At 30.1% G+C, this 14,002-nt stretch overlaps 2 protein-coding genes across 3 annotated transcripts in view; both read right to left on the reverse strand.

Moving 5' to 3' along the window:
* Positions 1-158: 158 nt before the first annotated feature.
* The window catches only part of LOC125828564 (GATA transcription factor 15-like), a 43,646-nt gene continuing 29,802 nt past the window's right edge, over positions 159-14,002 (reverse strand). The window contains exons 1-3 of one of the 2 annotated variants that reach the window (XM_049507872.1): positions 1,570-1,625; positions 1,334-1,468; positions 159-667 (exon numbers count right to left, since the gene is read on the reverse strand). In XM_049507872.1, coding sequence (XP_049363829.1) covers positions 317-667; positions 1,334-1,450 — 468 coding nt within the window. In that variant the 5' untranslated portion in view covers positions 1,451-1,468; positions 1,570-1,625 and the 3' untranslated portion in view covers positions 159-316. Of the gene's footprint in view, positions 668-1,333; positions 1,469-1,569; positions 1,626-14,002 lie in introns of those variants that run through there. The other variant, XM_049507873.1, reaches the window with a different exon arrangement.
* LOC125828555 (acetate--CoA ligase CCL3-like) lies at positions 6,677-9,904 on the reverse strand. The gene is made up of 3 exons (XM_049507861.1): positions 9,600-9,904; positions 8,009-8,599; positions 6,677-7,785 (listed from the first exon to the last, which is right to left on the reverse strand). Exons 1-3 carry the CDS (start codon positions 9,813-9,815, stop codon positions 6,889-6,891), a joined length of 1,704 nt encoding a protein of 567 aa, XP_049363818.1. The 5' UTR covers positions 9,816-9,904; the 3' UTR covers positions 6,677-6,888.

Raw genomic sequence — 14,002 nt, forward strand, 5'->3', positions numbered from 1 at the left:
CGATAGTTCGATACACAAAACATCCGACAAACAAAATTCAAAAATTGTGACATAGACAAACTATCTAATACAAACACAACTCAAACACATAACTTATAAATCACACGAAGTCAATGAACTCAACTTAGATTGAAATAAAATTAATTGAGTTTAAACTACAACACAATCCTCAAGTCTACATTCTTATGAGCTCTCAAATTGATTTAGCTCTTTTTCTTATCATTCTAGATTCTACTCTTACACTTATCCCCTCTACTCTACCGACCCGAAAAAGGTACTACAAACACAACAATAAGTACAACATTTTCTTCCTCTACTAAGCATAAACAGAACCACATGAAAGAGCCATCAACAAGAATGCTGCTTGTTCTTCTTCACCTAACTTTCTTCTGTGTGTAGAGTTTGATCTTGGTCTTTGCAAACCAACTTCTCGATCAAAATGCAGTAATCGCTTCTTATATGGAATGCATTCGTTCTTCACTATTACATTATTCGTACTTTCTCCGCTGCTGCTTGTACTGCTACTGCTATTGCTACTCTGGTTCTGATGATGATAGTTAACAACACTCTTATTCAAAGATTTCTTTGATTTCTTGTCATCTTTGTTCAATCCCAGAAGAGCTCTTCTCTTCTTCCTGCTCCTTATTCCACATGCATTACACAATGACTGCATTCGCCATCATGATCAAATCATTAGATTCAATATTTTTTGAGTGAAATTATAGACACCCTATAATAAAATGTGTCGTAAGCCGTAACTCACAAAGTAAAAGATCATTTTGGTACAATCACAATCTCAAACCTAAACACATTTACAAGCCAAATTGGGATTATAGACCTAAAAGAGCGACGCTAGGTACTATATCCAAACCACCTTCATCAAAAAATTACACTATGTATATAAAAGATATTGAACCACCATTGGCTTCTTTGTAGGTTCAATTCTATATATTTTAAATCTTAGTTAAGCCACTAAGACCAAACCATATTGCTCAAACTCTTCAAAAAAGACACTAAGGGCATATTCGATCATCCAAAAGTAGTGCACAACATATCAAAAATGACAAGCATACATTTCTAATTATGAAACTTTCTTTGATTGGACATGTCATAATTATCTAACACAATTCCACAGTAAGTAATCCTTCTACATATACAACTTTCAAGAATACAACTCAACTAATTTTCGACAATAACCGTTGTTTAACTATTCATATAACAATTAAACAAGTCAAAATACCATTTCAAGCTCAATTAAACACTACCATATAAGATGAAACAAAACAAACAACACAATCGAAATTGACAAGCAAAATAAGACCAAATTACTGACCTTAGGTCCAGCAGGTCCACCTCTCCACAGAGGAGTTTTTGTGGTTCCACAATCAACACAAGTTTTTTGATTGATCTCTGATGAGACCCTGTCTGGGGTTTGATTTTGCCCAATCATCTCTCCAGTTTCTTGAACCTAAAAATACCATAGATAACAAATTCAAATCAAACACTAATCAACAAATAAATGGTGAAAAATATGATCAAATGACAAAAGGATATGGCATAATAACTCACTTTATCACTTGTATCCACCTTTGGATTAACCACTTCTCAACAATCACAGCTCAAATTTACTAGACCCAAATGATAAAATGAAAAAAAAAACAGCTGAATAAAGAACGTTTATCCCCAAATTAGCAGAAAAAAATCGAAGAAACTTCTTCTACTTCTGCTAATAATAAACGAAAATCGAAGAAAACAACACCTTGATTAACCACTGTTCAACGATCACAACTCACAACCAAGTGTTTTTTTACCAGAAACTAAGCACAACCCAGATGACAAAATGGAAAAAACAGCTGAATAAAAAACGTTTATCCCCAAATTAACAGAAAAAAAACCCAGAGAAACTTCTTCTACATCAGCTATAACTCAAGGAAAATGAAGAAAAAACACCTTGATCAACCACTGCTCAACGATCACAACTTACAAACAAGTATTTTCACCAAAACTTAAGCACGACCCAGATAACAAAACAGCAAAAACCAGCTGAATAAACACTTTTTATCCCCAAATTAGCAGAAACAATCAAAAAAAACTTCCTCCACCTCAACTAACAAGCTCAACTTCAATACACACAATGAACAAAAAACTCAATAAATTGAAGTTCAGCTTAATAAAAACTGAAACTAAGAGGATACAGATAAACCGACATGAAGAAAAAAAACAGAGGCTGCGAGAATGATAGAGAAGATAATGATGAACGGACAAAAAATAAAAGAGTCGTAGCCGAAAAAATATAAAATTTGAGGGGTTTATAAGGAAACTGAGTACGGAAAAACCCTAGGAGATCGGGAGATGAAAAGACTAAAATACCCTTTTATGAAAATTTTGATTTAATACTCTTACCCGCCAAAAAAAAAGGTTTTAATTGTAAACGGCGCCATTAAAAATTTGGTTTTATTTTACTTTTTGGCAATTTGAGGCAAATTCAGTTTGTATTTGCCGCTCAACTCCAAACAAGGATTTTCGTACAGGTTTGATATTTGTTTTGGAGTCTAATAAATTTAATTTGTATTTTGAGAATTTATATTCAAGTTATTTGAATTTGAGACGTGTGGTTAAGAATACTTATTACAACACAACAATCTTTGGTTAGGGATGGATATAAATCACTGAAAATTGAATTACCATATTGAGCAGGGAATATATTGCCCCAAACTTTGTAAGTATGATATAGGAGTATTTGATATCACTTTTAGTTATCGAATTGAATACTGAATGTTCATATGGATGATTGAAACTCACTCTTAAATCTATTAGCTCAAATATAAGAAAAGTGAAAGGAGGAGGGAGTTGTATTTTGTAGTACAGTACCATCGATGAATAAGGCGGGATAATACAAAGCTCTAGCCCTTTATTAATTAGAAAGATCTCACATTCAAATCGAAAAAAGAAAAACTATGGTGGGTAGGTACAAATAAAGCCAAATTAAAAAGTGTAGTTAGTTTCCAAAATTTATGCAAACATGTAGTCAACACACCTAATTTGTTATGTTTGTCTATTAGTACTAGTGCTATTACAAGCACCTTAAATTGAGAATATTCTAGCCAACTCTTAATGGACCTTTTTGTAAGGTTGGTGTCCTCCAAATTAATATAAAGTAATATTATTTAATTTATTTGACACCTTTTTAAACATCTTTTAACGAGTTAGAAATAAGACAATCCAAAATATGGAAAATAGTGATGAGGAATTATGACAATTGATGGACAATAGTTCAATCTAATAATATCGTGTGAGTGAAGAATAGCAAACAAGATCGAAGAAAGAAGCATTGACTAACTCCACACTAGTAGTTTTGTTCTTACGAATAGCAAACAAGATTAGACGTAATTTTATTGTATTGTTTTCACAACTTGGATGACCATTGGGACAAGACACAAGTATCACCTAGATTATGATCGAAATCTCAGAGACACACCTTTTTAAACTAAGGTCCGATTATTCCTTGAACTCATTTTTTTGTAATTTTGTACACCTTTTGGCTTATGTGGCACACTCCGTGACTCCATGTAGTTGAAGCGCGTGAGAAATGTTTGGATATCACGTAAGCAAAAAATGTGCTCAATTTTATATAAAAAAAATGAGTTCGATGTAATAGAACCTTAGTTTAATTAAAGTGTATCTTTGAAGTTTCGATCATAGTCTATAGGGTACTTATGTCTTATCCCAATGACCATTTGAATTAGTTACAGTAATACATAATCGTGCTTTAAAATTTGGTGATAAATATTAACTTAAATCAAATTAAAAGACTTATTTATATATCAAGCATTTAAATAAATTAACACGCACACTTCATGTTTCAGATATTGCATTATTAGATAAATAAAACGTCATTAGATGTAAACATAAATACAAATTTATAACTTTGTGGTATTTATCTAAAGTAGAAAAAAAAAAAAAGGAAAAGTGAAAAAAATGAAAGGTATCTACTTAAAAGTAAAAGGAAAAAAGAAAGAAAAGGAAAGGTGTCTACAAAAAATGTCAACTATGTGGTACTTGAAATAAACAGATTAGAAAAGAACAAAATAAACTATTCAATATATTTTCATATGCAACTTTTTATGATTTGTTAGACTTCCCTATTTGTCATAATCTTATAGGCAACAACATATTCCGTATATTTTCATATGTAAGATTTAAGAAGGGTAAAATATAAGCAAATTTTATCTATATTTTTTTAAGTAAAAAAGTTATTCTTGATATACACATGCAATGCATATTCTAAGTGATTTTGTAATGAACTTAATGCAAAGTTTTAACCATAATTATTATTGGTATGAATTTATCTCAACTTGTTTGGGACAGAAACGTTTATAAACACACATTATTGATTTGATAAATTGTAAGAAATTAAAAAGAATTTAAAAGGTGTGGCACTCATGAATGAGAATCCAAAGATGATAAGGCCCCAAAGTTGCTAAGGGACAAATAGACAATGAGGAGCAATGTTGTGTGTTAGTCTTATGTACGAGAAGGAAAAACAACTCACTTTTTGGCTCCATTTTGCCTAGTGTAAAGAAAAGAGAGACCAAATTTTGTGGTAGGACTATTGACGTTGTGATGAATGGTCGAAATTTCTTCATTTTTAATAATATATATGTAAGTTTCAGAAGATATTAAAAGTTTGATAGAAAATATTTGAATTTTTACAATGAATAAGGACAAATGTATCATTTATGGTATTGGATCTGCAAAACCCAATAAAATTGAGTTAGATATATACTTGAAAATCTCATCAAATATGTTCAGATCATAAAATTTAGAAATAAATAAATTATGAGGATTGAAAGTCGAAAACCATATTTTTCAAGTCTTGAATATGCCTCTGATAGCAAACCAACTCAATACAACAATAACATACCACTAGAAATTATGAAAATAGCGTGAATACTATTAATATGCATGGAGAAATCAACTCAAATACGATTGAAATTTGAATACTGATTTCATCAAGAGAAAGAAAATGGAGGTATGAGTGTGGTATATATGTATACAAAAATAACATAATCAATATAGTCTCACGTAAAATCTAAAAAAACGACACATACACAAATCTTATTCCTACTTTTGTGGATAAGAGATGAATGTGGTATGTGAGACAAAATTTGATATGAAAATTGTGTCTCTAATTAAGGGGTTGAGTGGGTTGAATTAGTACAAGTATCTAATTCATTAACCACATAATTTCCTGATAAGCTTTATCCTAATTGCCTCAACTTCATTTGTTAGAAATCCACATGAAGGATACATAGCAATAGGATTATCCTAACTAGATCATTACTTTTAATTTGTGTTTAGGAAATTCATAATCTATAATATATATAAAAATTATAAATATATAAAAAAAAAAAACTTATAAATAATATATTTTTTGTTTAAAGGGATTATGGTGAACACTGAACACTATTGGGTGATTGGGTCCTTAAATCCGCCATGATCAAAGTCCAACAATTGAACAAATAAAACTTGAAAACATCATTAGGATATTTGAGTCATTATTAGGTTATGTAATTTAATTTTCATACAAAAAATTGTTATTGGAGTAGTATTTGCTTGAAGGTTGTTCAATCAACTTGATAATTCAACTTTTTATTTAGACGACCTGCCACAAGATTCACCGTTTATTTTTACTAAGTGATCTTTAAATATAATAATTGTGAAAATGGTATTTGAAAATTGAAATTGTGTTTGGATATCAGTATAAATTGTAGTTATTTTTGAATTTTTGTGATTCCATCTCTAAATATATAACTAATGTCTTATATATATATGGTAATTACTACTAATTAGTATGGTTTCATCCTCCTAATATTTTTAAGGGAAAAATACGCGTATAAATAAACATATACTAGTTAATTAGTTAACATAGCAATCGTTTGCCTTAATTACAATTCACGACCTACTTTTAGCTATAATTACGCGGCTATAATTAGGAATTTGTATAATTGTTTACACTTCTGATGTTTGTAACTGTATAAATTCGAAATTCGTTATTTCGAATTTATACAAAAATAACTTAATTATACAAATGTACCCGCGAATTATACAAACCTGTGAAATATACAAATCCGTGAATTATACAAATGAGACAACTTAAACTGTAACTACAACCCGTAAATATGCAAACTATAGCTATGAAGCATAATTAAGTTTATTATAGTGGGCGAAAGTTCCCTTTTTTTAATAGTAATTACACTATTTGTTAAGGCAGTTGAGTCTCTAATGATTCATGTTTAGATGATAGTAACAAAGTTAGACATAATAAAGTTTTTTCATCTACATAAGAAATTCATGAACATTTCAACTAATACAACAAACAACAATAACAAAACTCAATTTCAGACAAGTTGAAATCGACTATATGAATCATTAGACAAGTCGGAATCAACTATATCAATCATCATTCCTTCCTTTAAGTACAACTCATGTCATTATCTGACTAGTAGATATCAATTTTTTCCTTTCGTGTGTCCTATCTTTAACTAAGTCGTAATACTAATTCTAAGGATTTATAGGTCTTACAAGACAAGAACGATCGATTTAACGATTCAAGAACAGATAATTCTACAGTCTTATTTATGTACATCAATGATCAAAGATACATAAAGACATGTTGAATTGTATTATTTTCTTGATTAAGTGAAGTATATAATTGTACTAATAATGAGAAAACACATATACTTCAACATTATTTATGGACCATTATAATCTATGTTGCTTCGGACTCTTCAAATATGTCAAGGGGTGCGGGTCGGATTCGCCAAAGTAGTGTATTCTTGAAATATCCAACACGGTGCGGCATCGTCCGCGCAACTTAGATTATAATTATAATCTACTCTTCTTCATTGGTCCCATTTCCTTTGCCTTTGTCCTCAACACATGCTTTTGTATTTTCCCAGTAGCAGTCTTTGGCAATGGTCCAAACACAACTGATTTTGGAACCCAAAACTTAGGCATTTTCGATCGACTGAAGTTGATGATATCGTCAGCCAACTTCCGTTGATCTGTCTCCTTCAAATCAGGCTTCAACGTCACGAATGCACATGGTGACTCACCCCATTGCTCGTCGGGCCTTGCAACTACAGAGACCTCGAGTATTGCAGGATGTAAGTAAAGGTTATTCTCAACTTCTACACTACTTATGTTTTCACCTCCAGAAATGATGATGTCCTTTGATCTGTCTTTGATTTCTATGTATCCGTCTGGATGTTTAACAGCAAGATCACCCGAATGATACCAGCCTCCAGCAAAAGCTTCCTCGTTAGCTTTCGGATTCTTCAAGTAACCTTTCATTACAATATTACCTCTGAAGACAATCTCCCCTATTGTTTTTCCATCTGCTGGAACAGGTTTCATGTTGTTTGTACTGACAACGTCTAAATGCTCTAGACCAACGTATCTGACACCTTGGCGTGCTTGTAGACGTGCTTGGACGTCTAGAGGAAGTAAATCCCACTCAGGCTTCCACGTGCATAGAGTGGATGGACCATAGGTTTCAGAAAGGCCATAAGTGTGTAAGACACGGAAACCACGTTGTGACATTGCAGCAAGTACAGATGGAGGAGGAGAAGCACCAGCTGTGCTTACGTGCACAAGACGAGGCAGAGGAAGGATAGTCTCCTCTTTTGGGGCGTTAACTATGGTGTTGAGTACCACCGGTGCAGCAGAAAAATGAGTCACACCAAGATGCGCTATGGCTGAATAAACAGCCTTAGCGGTTACCTACATGCAAGATAATCGAAATTAAAACTTCAAATGTACTAAGCAAAATGAAAAGCAATACAATCAAAGTCAGATTTCATAATAGTACCCTGTCTATTCTACATGGTTTACATTTTCTCTAAATGTCAGATTTACGCGATATGGTGAAAGATAAAACAATTACACTTACCTTCGTTTATGTTACTCTAATTACAATCGGGAAGAAAAAGAAACAAGGAATTACCTGTCTAAGACATATGTTAGTCCCACAAATCGTAGCAAGTGTCCAAACAAAACACCAACCATTACAATGAAACAACGGTAGAGTCCACAGATACACAGCTCCCTCTGGCATACTCCAAACCACCGCATTACTCATAGCCATAATATAAGCGCCACGATGGTGCAACACCACTCCTTTAGGACTAGCTGTTGTGCCGGAAGTATATCCCAAAGCAATGGTTTGCCATTCATCCTCTGGTGCCTTCCACGTAAAGTCTGGATCACCACTTTCTACGAATTTCTCATATTCAATTGCCCCTTTCTCAAGAGCATACTGAACCGGCATTGGATCACAGTTTTTATCAGCAATTACAATCAAAAGCGGAGCATTAAAGTTTCCTTTACTGTTATTTTCCCATACTTTCAACGCTTCCTCAGCCAACGGAAAATACTCTTGATCCACCATAACAATAGAAGCCGCACAATGTCCCAATAGAAAAGCAATTGTTTGCGCATTTAGACGGACATTCACAGCATTTATAACAGCTCCAGACATTGGAATTCCGAAATGAGCTTCATACATAGCCGGGACATTTGGGGCAATAACTGCAACCTGTCAACGAAGCAAGTTAGTAGAGCAACAACATATACAGGGGCGGCTCAAGGACTCTTAAAGTTAAATTTTAATTAGAGGCCTATATGTATTTATTTTAGATTTATTATTCTAATTTTTTGGATGCAAATTATTAGTGGAATATGGGAATAGAATGTACATAGATGTTGCCTCTACCTCGTGAACATAGAAATGTTGTTTCTGAGAGCCCTCGTATCAAGTACAACAAAAGAACTTACTAGATCATCCATGGGAATACAACAACAATACATTTCATTAAATGAACAAGAAATATTGATGTCCATAACAAACTAATTGGAAGTTTCTGCATTTTTTTTTGTTCATTTAATATATTGAGACAAATTGCAATAGACGTCAGAGCAAATAATAAAAGGCGGTGTACACATTTAATAATAAATAAATAATAATAATATCCTCTAGATCCAAAATCTTAAAATGTAAAATTTTAATTTCTTGTTCATTTTGTTAAGGTCATATGGAACTATTTATTTTTTTGGCTTCATGCTCTATGTTCAATGTTTGATATCTATATTAAGTTCGACTAAATTTAATTCACACACATCGAAGATAAAATGACTCTAACAAAAGCGACTTTATACCTAAAAAGCTCGAATCTGAGAACTGATCAAACTTAATTATCATTCCATCACATACCTTATTGTTGCGCTAATCGAAACTATAATAAGACCAAAACACACCCACAACAAAAAAAATTAACAAAAAATACAATAAATCGATTTAGTATAATTTTTTTTAATGCTTTTTCATATTTTAGATAAGTAAGTAATTATTGATGATCATCAAGTTAGTCACGATGTGTTTATACCAAACCAAACTAATTAATCATGATTATGAGATAGGAGTAATGATTATGCGAAAAAAAAGTGTATGTACAAATACATGAACGTACATGTATATATTAATTCGATATAAACACTTGATGAACGTAAAAAAATAGAAAAAGTAACTGAAAACTTACTGTGCTTCCAAAGGTGACGGAGTTTTTAGTTAAAGCAGAGGCTAATTGACGGCAACGCCGGTAAGTCTGGTGCCACGTGTACTCAACGGAGCCGTGAATTAACGATTTCCGATTAGGAAACACAGTAGCCGCCCTCTCTAAAAACCATAACGGAGTTAACGCCGTGTAGTTCGCCTTGTTCCTGGGAAGATCATCAATATCTCTCTCCGGAGCCATTTCTCTCTCTCTAAAAATACACACTCTCTCCCACTTTCTCTCTCTAAAAAAAACAGAGTCTCTACACAAATCCAGGGAAAATAAAACTATTTATATAAGAGTATATCTTCTAATTATAGAAGGTTTGTCCTCCTTATCCTTTTATCTTAAATATAAATAAATATAATTGCGATATCATATCTCATAGATATACCGTAACTAAATTATGATTCTATTACTCTGAATTTATTTATTTTGTAAATTTATGTACATTTTGGCTTATATGTGATTCATGTAGTTGAGGCACGTGAGAGATATTCGAATGTCACGTAAGTAAAAAAGATGTATAAAATTATAAAAAAATTGGTTCATGAATAATATGATTTTAGTTTAGTTAAGATGTATTTCTGAAATTTTGATCGTAGTCTAGAAATACTTATTACTTATCCCAATAAAAAGAAAGAAAATTACTCTATTCATTTAAATTCACTTCATATAAAAGAAATATTTTAAAAATTTATTGTTTAAAATGTGTCAGATAAGAATCATTTTATTTGCAGTGAAATTGATATTTTTAAAGTTAAATTATTACTAAATATAGAAATATAGTATTTTTAGGATAGATTTAAAAAAGAAGTCATATAAATTGAGACAAAAAAATAAAATAATAATTTCAATTTACAACTTATAATTAAGAATGGAAAGATTATTCTTTTTTTCATTGATCCAATCAATTTAGATTGGGACACATAAAAACTCATCAACTAAAAACATTTTATTAAAAAGAGTAATTAATAATTAAAATTCAAAACTTATAATTATATATAGAATATTCTCCTTTATCTGATTGATTTGATTAATTTATATTGAAACGGCATGAAAACTCATCAAGTGAAAAATATTTTACTAAAAAGGAAAATTAATAATTCAAATTCAAAACTTATAATTAAATATAGAAGAATCTCTTCTATTTTATTGATACAATTAATTCAGATTAGAATGACATGCAAAACTCATCAAGCAAAAAATATTTTACTAAAAAGGAAAATTAGTAATTTAAACTCAAAAGTTATGTTAAGAAAATAGAAGATTCTCTTCTATCTCACAATATATCTTCTTTTTTTTTTGGTAATCTATTCATTTCTAACAGAAATGTTAGTTTTTTTTATTTACCTGAAACTAATGTTTAAGAAATTTCTTTTTAATATTATATATATTAAATCATATCAATATGAGAATATATTGTATCCCTTCTTTAAAGGTTTTTTTTTTTTGGTTTTCTTTTTTGGACTTAAACTTACCATCTTTGAATTGAAAATGATGAATGACTAATATCTAAGCAACCCCTCTGGTTAAGTGAGAATATATTAAGTAAGCAATAAAATATATATAAAAGATACACATCTTTTAATATTATTGATTTTATGTCCTTAAATAGCGTGTATTGATAACTTGTTTTACAATATAAAAAAAGGATTTTTTTCGAACGAAGCAATTTATTACGATAAAGTAATCAAATGAGGTATATATATATAATAAGCCACAATGCAAAGATTTTTATAGTATTTAGTTACATTGTAACTATCTTGTTAGCTTTCAACCAAAAGGAGTACTTCTTTTAAATAATAAATATGTCATTGTATGAGCTATTTATTACTCATTCCTTTTGAATTTGTTAATCTGATTTTGATCTGACACGTAGTTTACGAAAGTAAATTAGATTTTGAGAAAAAAACATTAAGTGATACTTGAAGTTGTCCCAGATTTTCAAAAATATACCTTAACTTTGCGTGCGTCCTATTACCCCACAAAACATTCAAAATCACAATAAATACACATTTTTTACACAATATTTCCACTTTGGACAAAAATATCCTTCGAATGTGCAATTTCTTAAAAACAAAAAGTCGGACCCATTATTGATGTATTGAAGGATGCTTTGGTAATTTCCTATGATGTATTCGTTTTGTTTGTTTCTTTTAAATTTATTTTACTATACTAAATAATTGTATAAAATATTATGAATCACGATAATTAATTACTTAAATATTTAAAAGATATAAAAATATATTAAAAATCTGATTGACTCTTCAAATTTTATCGGTGACACATAAATTGGGACAAATGAAATAATATATATTATTTGAAAATTTCTTAGAAAGTACTATAAATTACAGTAATTAACAGCTATAAATATTTCAAAGACAAAAAAAATTGATTGAATCTCAAAAAAATTTTAGTACTACATAAATTGAGAAAGAAGAAATGACCTCTATTATTTGAAAATGGCGTAAAAGTATTACAAATCATACAATAAGAATTAACAATTTAAAATTTTAATAGACTTTAATGCTTTATACTTATTCTATTTCCACTTTGGACAAAAATATCCTCCCAATATGCATATTTTTTTTAACAAAAAGTGGGACCCATTATTGATGTATTCAAGGATGATTTGATAATTTTCCTATGATGAATTCGTTTTGTTTGTTGTTTATTTTTTTAAAAATAATTGTATAAAATATTATAAATCACAATAATTATCTACTTAAATATTCAAAAGACATAAAAATATGTAAAATGTCTGATTAACTCTTCAAATTTTACCGGTGACACATAAATTGGACAAATGAAATAACATATATTATTTGAAAATTACTTAGAAAGTACAATAATTTAAAGTAATTAACAATATAATATTTTAAAGACAAAAAAAATTGATTGAATCTCGAAATTTTATTAGTACCACATAAATTGAGAAAGAAGAAATAACCTTTATTATTTCAAAATTGCGTAAAAGATATTACAAATTATACAACAATAATTAACAATTTAGAATGTTAAAAGACATAAAAAAATTTTTTACCATAGTTAACAATAATTAAAAATTTAAACTATTTTAAATTATTATTAAAGTTTGATTAACTCTTTAATTTTATTTTTGTCACATAAATTGAAACAAAAAATGATACATTTTGGGCCTGTGTTAGCACGGGCTCCGATGTCTAAGTATATATATACATCATAATTAAGTTATATTACTATAGAATTAGGGATGTGAATTGGGATTATTGTAGAGGTTATAGTTATATATCAGTTATTATTATTATACGTTCATAATATGAATAGTGATCAAGCTATATAAACACACATTATATTAATAATTTTTAAATATCTAACGAAATTCCTAACTTTGCCTGTAAATATAAGATCATGCCAATCAATGTATAATCGCGATACATTCTAGCATTCATGTGGGATAGAAATGAAAACAGAAACAGAATTTAATTCTTATTAACTACTACTATTAATTAGATAATGATGGATGAAAATGAGAGATTATGAATTTCATGAATTTAATTAGGCAGAGATTATGAACAAACACACCATTTTAATGGAGTAATTGGGAAACATAATTGTCTAATACTCTCTATGTCCCTAATTACTTGTCCACTTTTCCTTTTATAGTTGTCCCTAATTACTTGTCCATTTTGACAAATCAAAAAAGGACAAATCCTTTTTACCTATTATACCCTCAATTAAATGACTAATTATTTTGAAAAATGTAGAACTTTTCATCCACTTCATAATTAATATGGGTAAAATGGTAAACTCACTATGTCATTAATTATTTTCTTAATATATGTATCAATTTAAAAGTGGATAAGTAATTAGGAACAGAGGGGAGTATATCACAAGTGGTCCAAGTGACACCACTTGGCAAGTGTTTACTTTATCTTTATCCCATTTAACTATGCGTAAATTCACAAACGAACAAATAAGAATTTGTATTCTACATTACATCAAATCACAATAAACTTAGAATGATTAAGTAATTTTAAATGTGAAAATAGTATATTAAGTAATAAATGTTCATGTACATAACATACACCATCGTTTTCATCGTTATATATTGTCACACATCTACAATTTAAATAATAAGTCACAAAAAAATAATAATAGAATACGAGATTAAGACTAGTAAGTGGGATAAGATCGGAATCTGTGAGCCAAGATTGGAGGGGCTGGGCCAGGAACAAGACGACAAAGTTGAGTTTTGTCCGGAGCTGAGAAGTTGTCGGTCCAGGATAGCGGGGGATATACTCGAGGTCCCGTCCCGAATCATGAGTTAGGCTAGGCATAAGCCATATCGATAGATCTAGCCTCAACTTATAGTTATGTCCTCTAGTTTTGCACGTGCACGTGAA

Source organism: Solanum verrucosum, unplaced genomic scaffold (assembly GCF_900185275.1).
Source record: "Solanum verrucosum unplaced genomic scaffold, falcon-dt-bn FXZP01000273.1, whole genome shotgun sequence".
In the NCBI taxonomy this organism is placed as follows: Eukaryota; Viridiplantae; Streptophyta; class Magnoliopsida; order Solanales; family Solanaceae; genus Solanum; species Solanum verrucosum.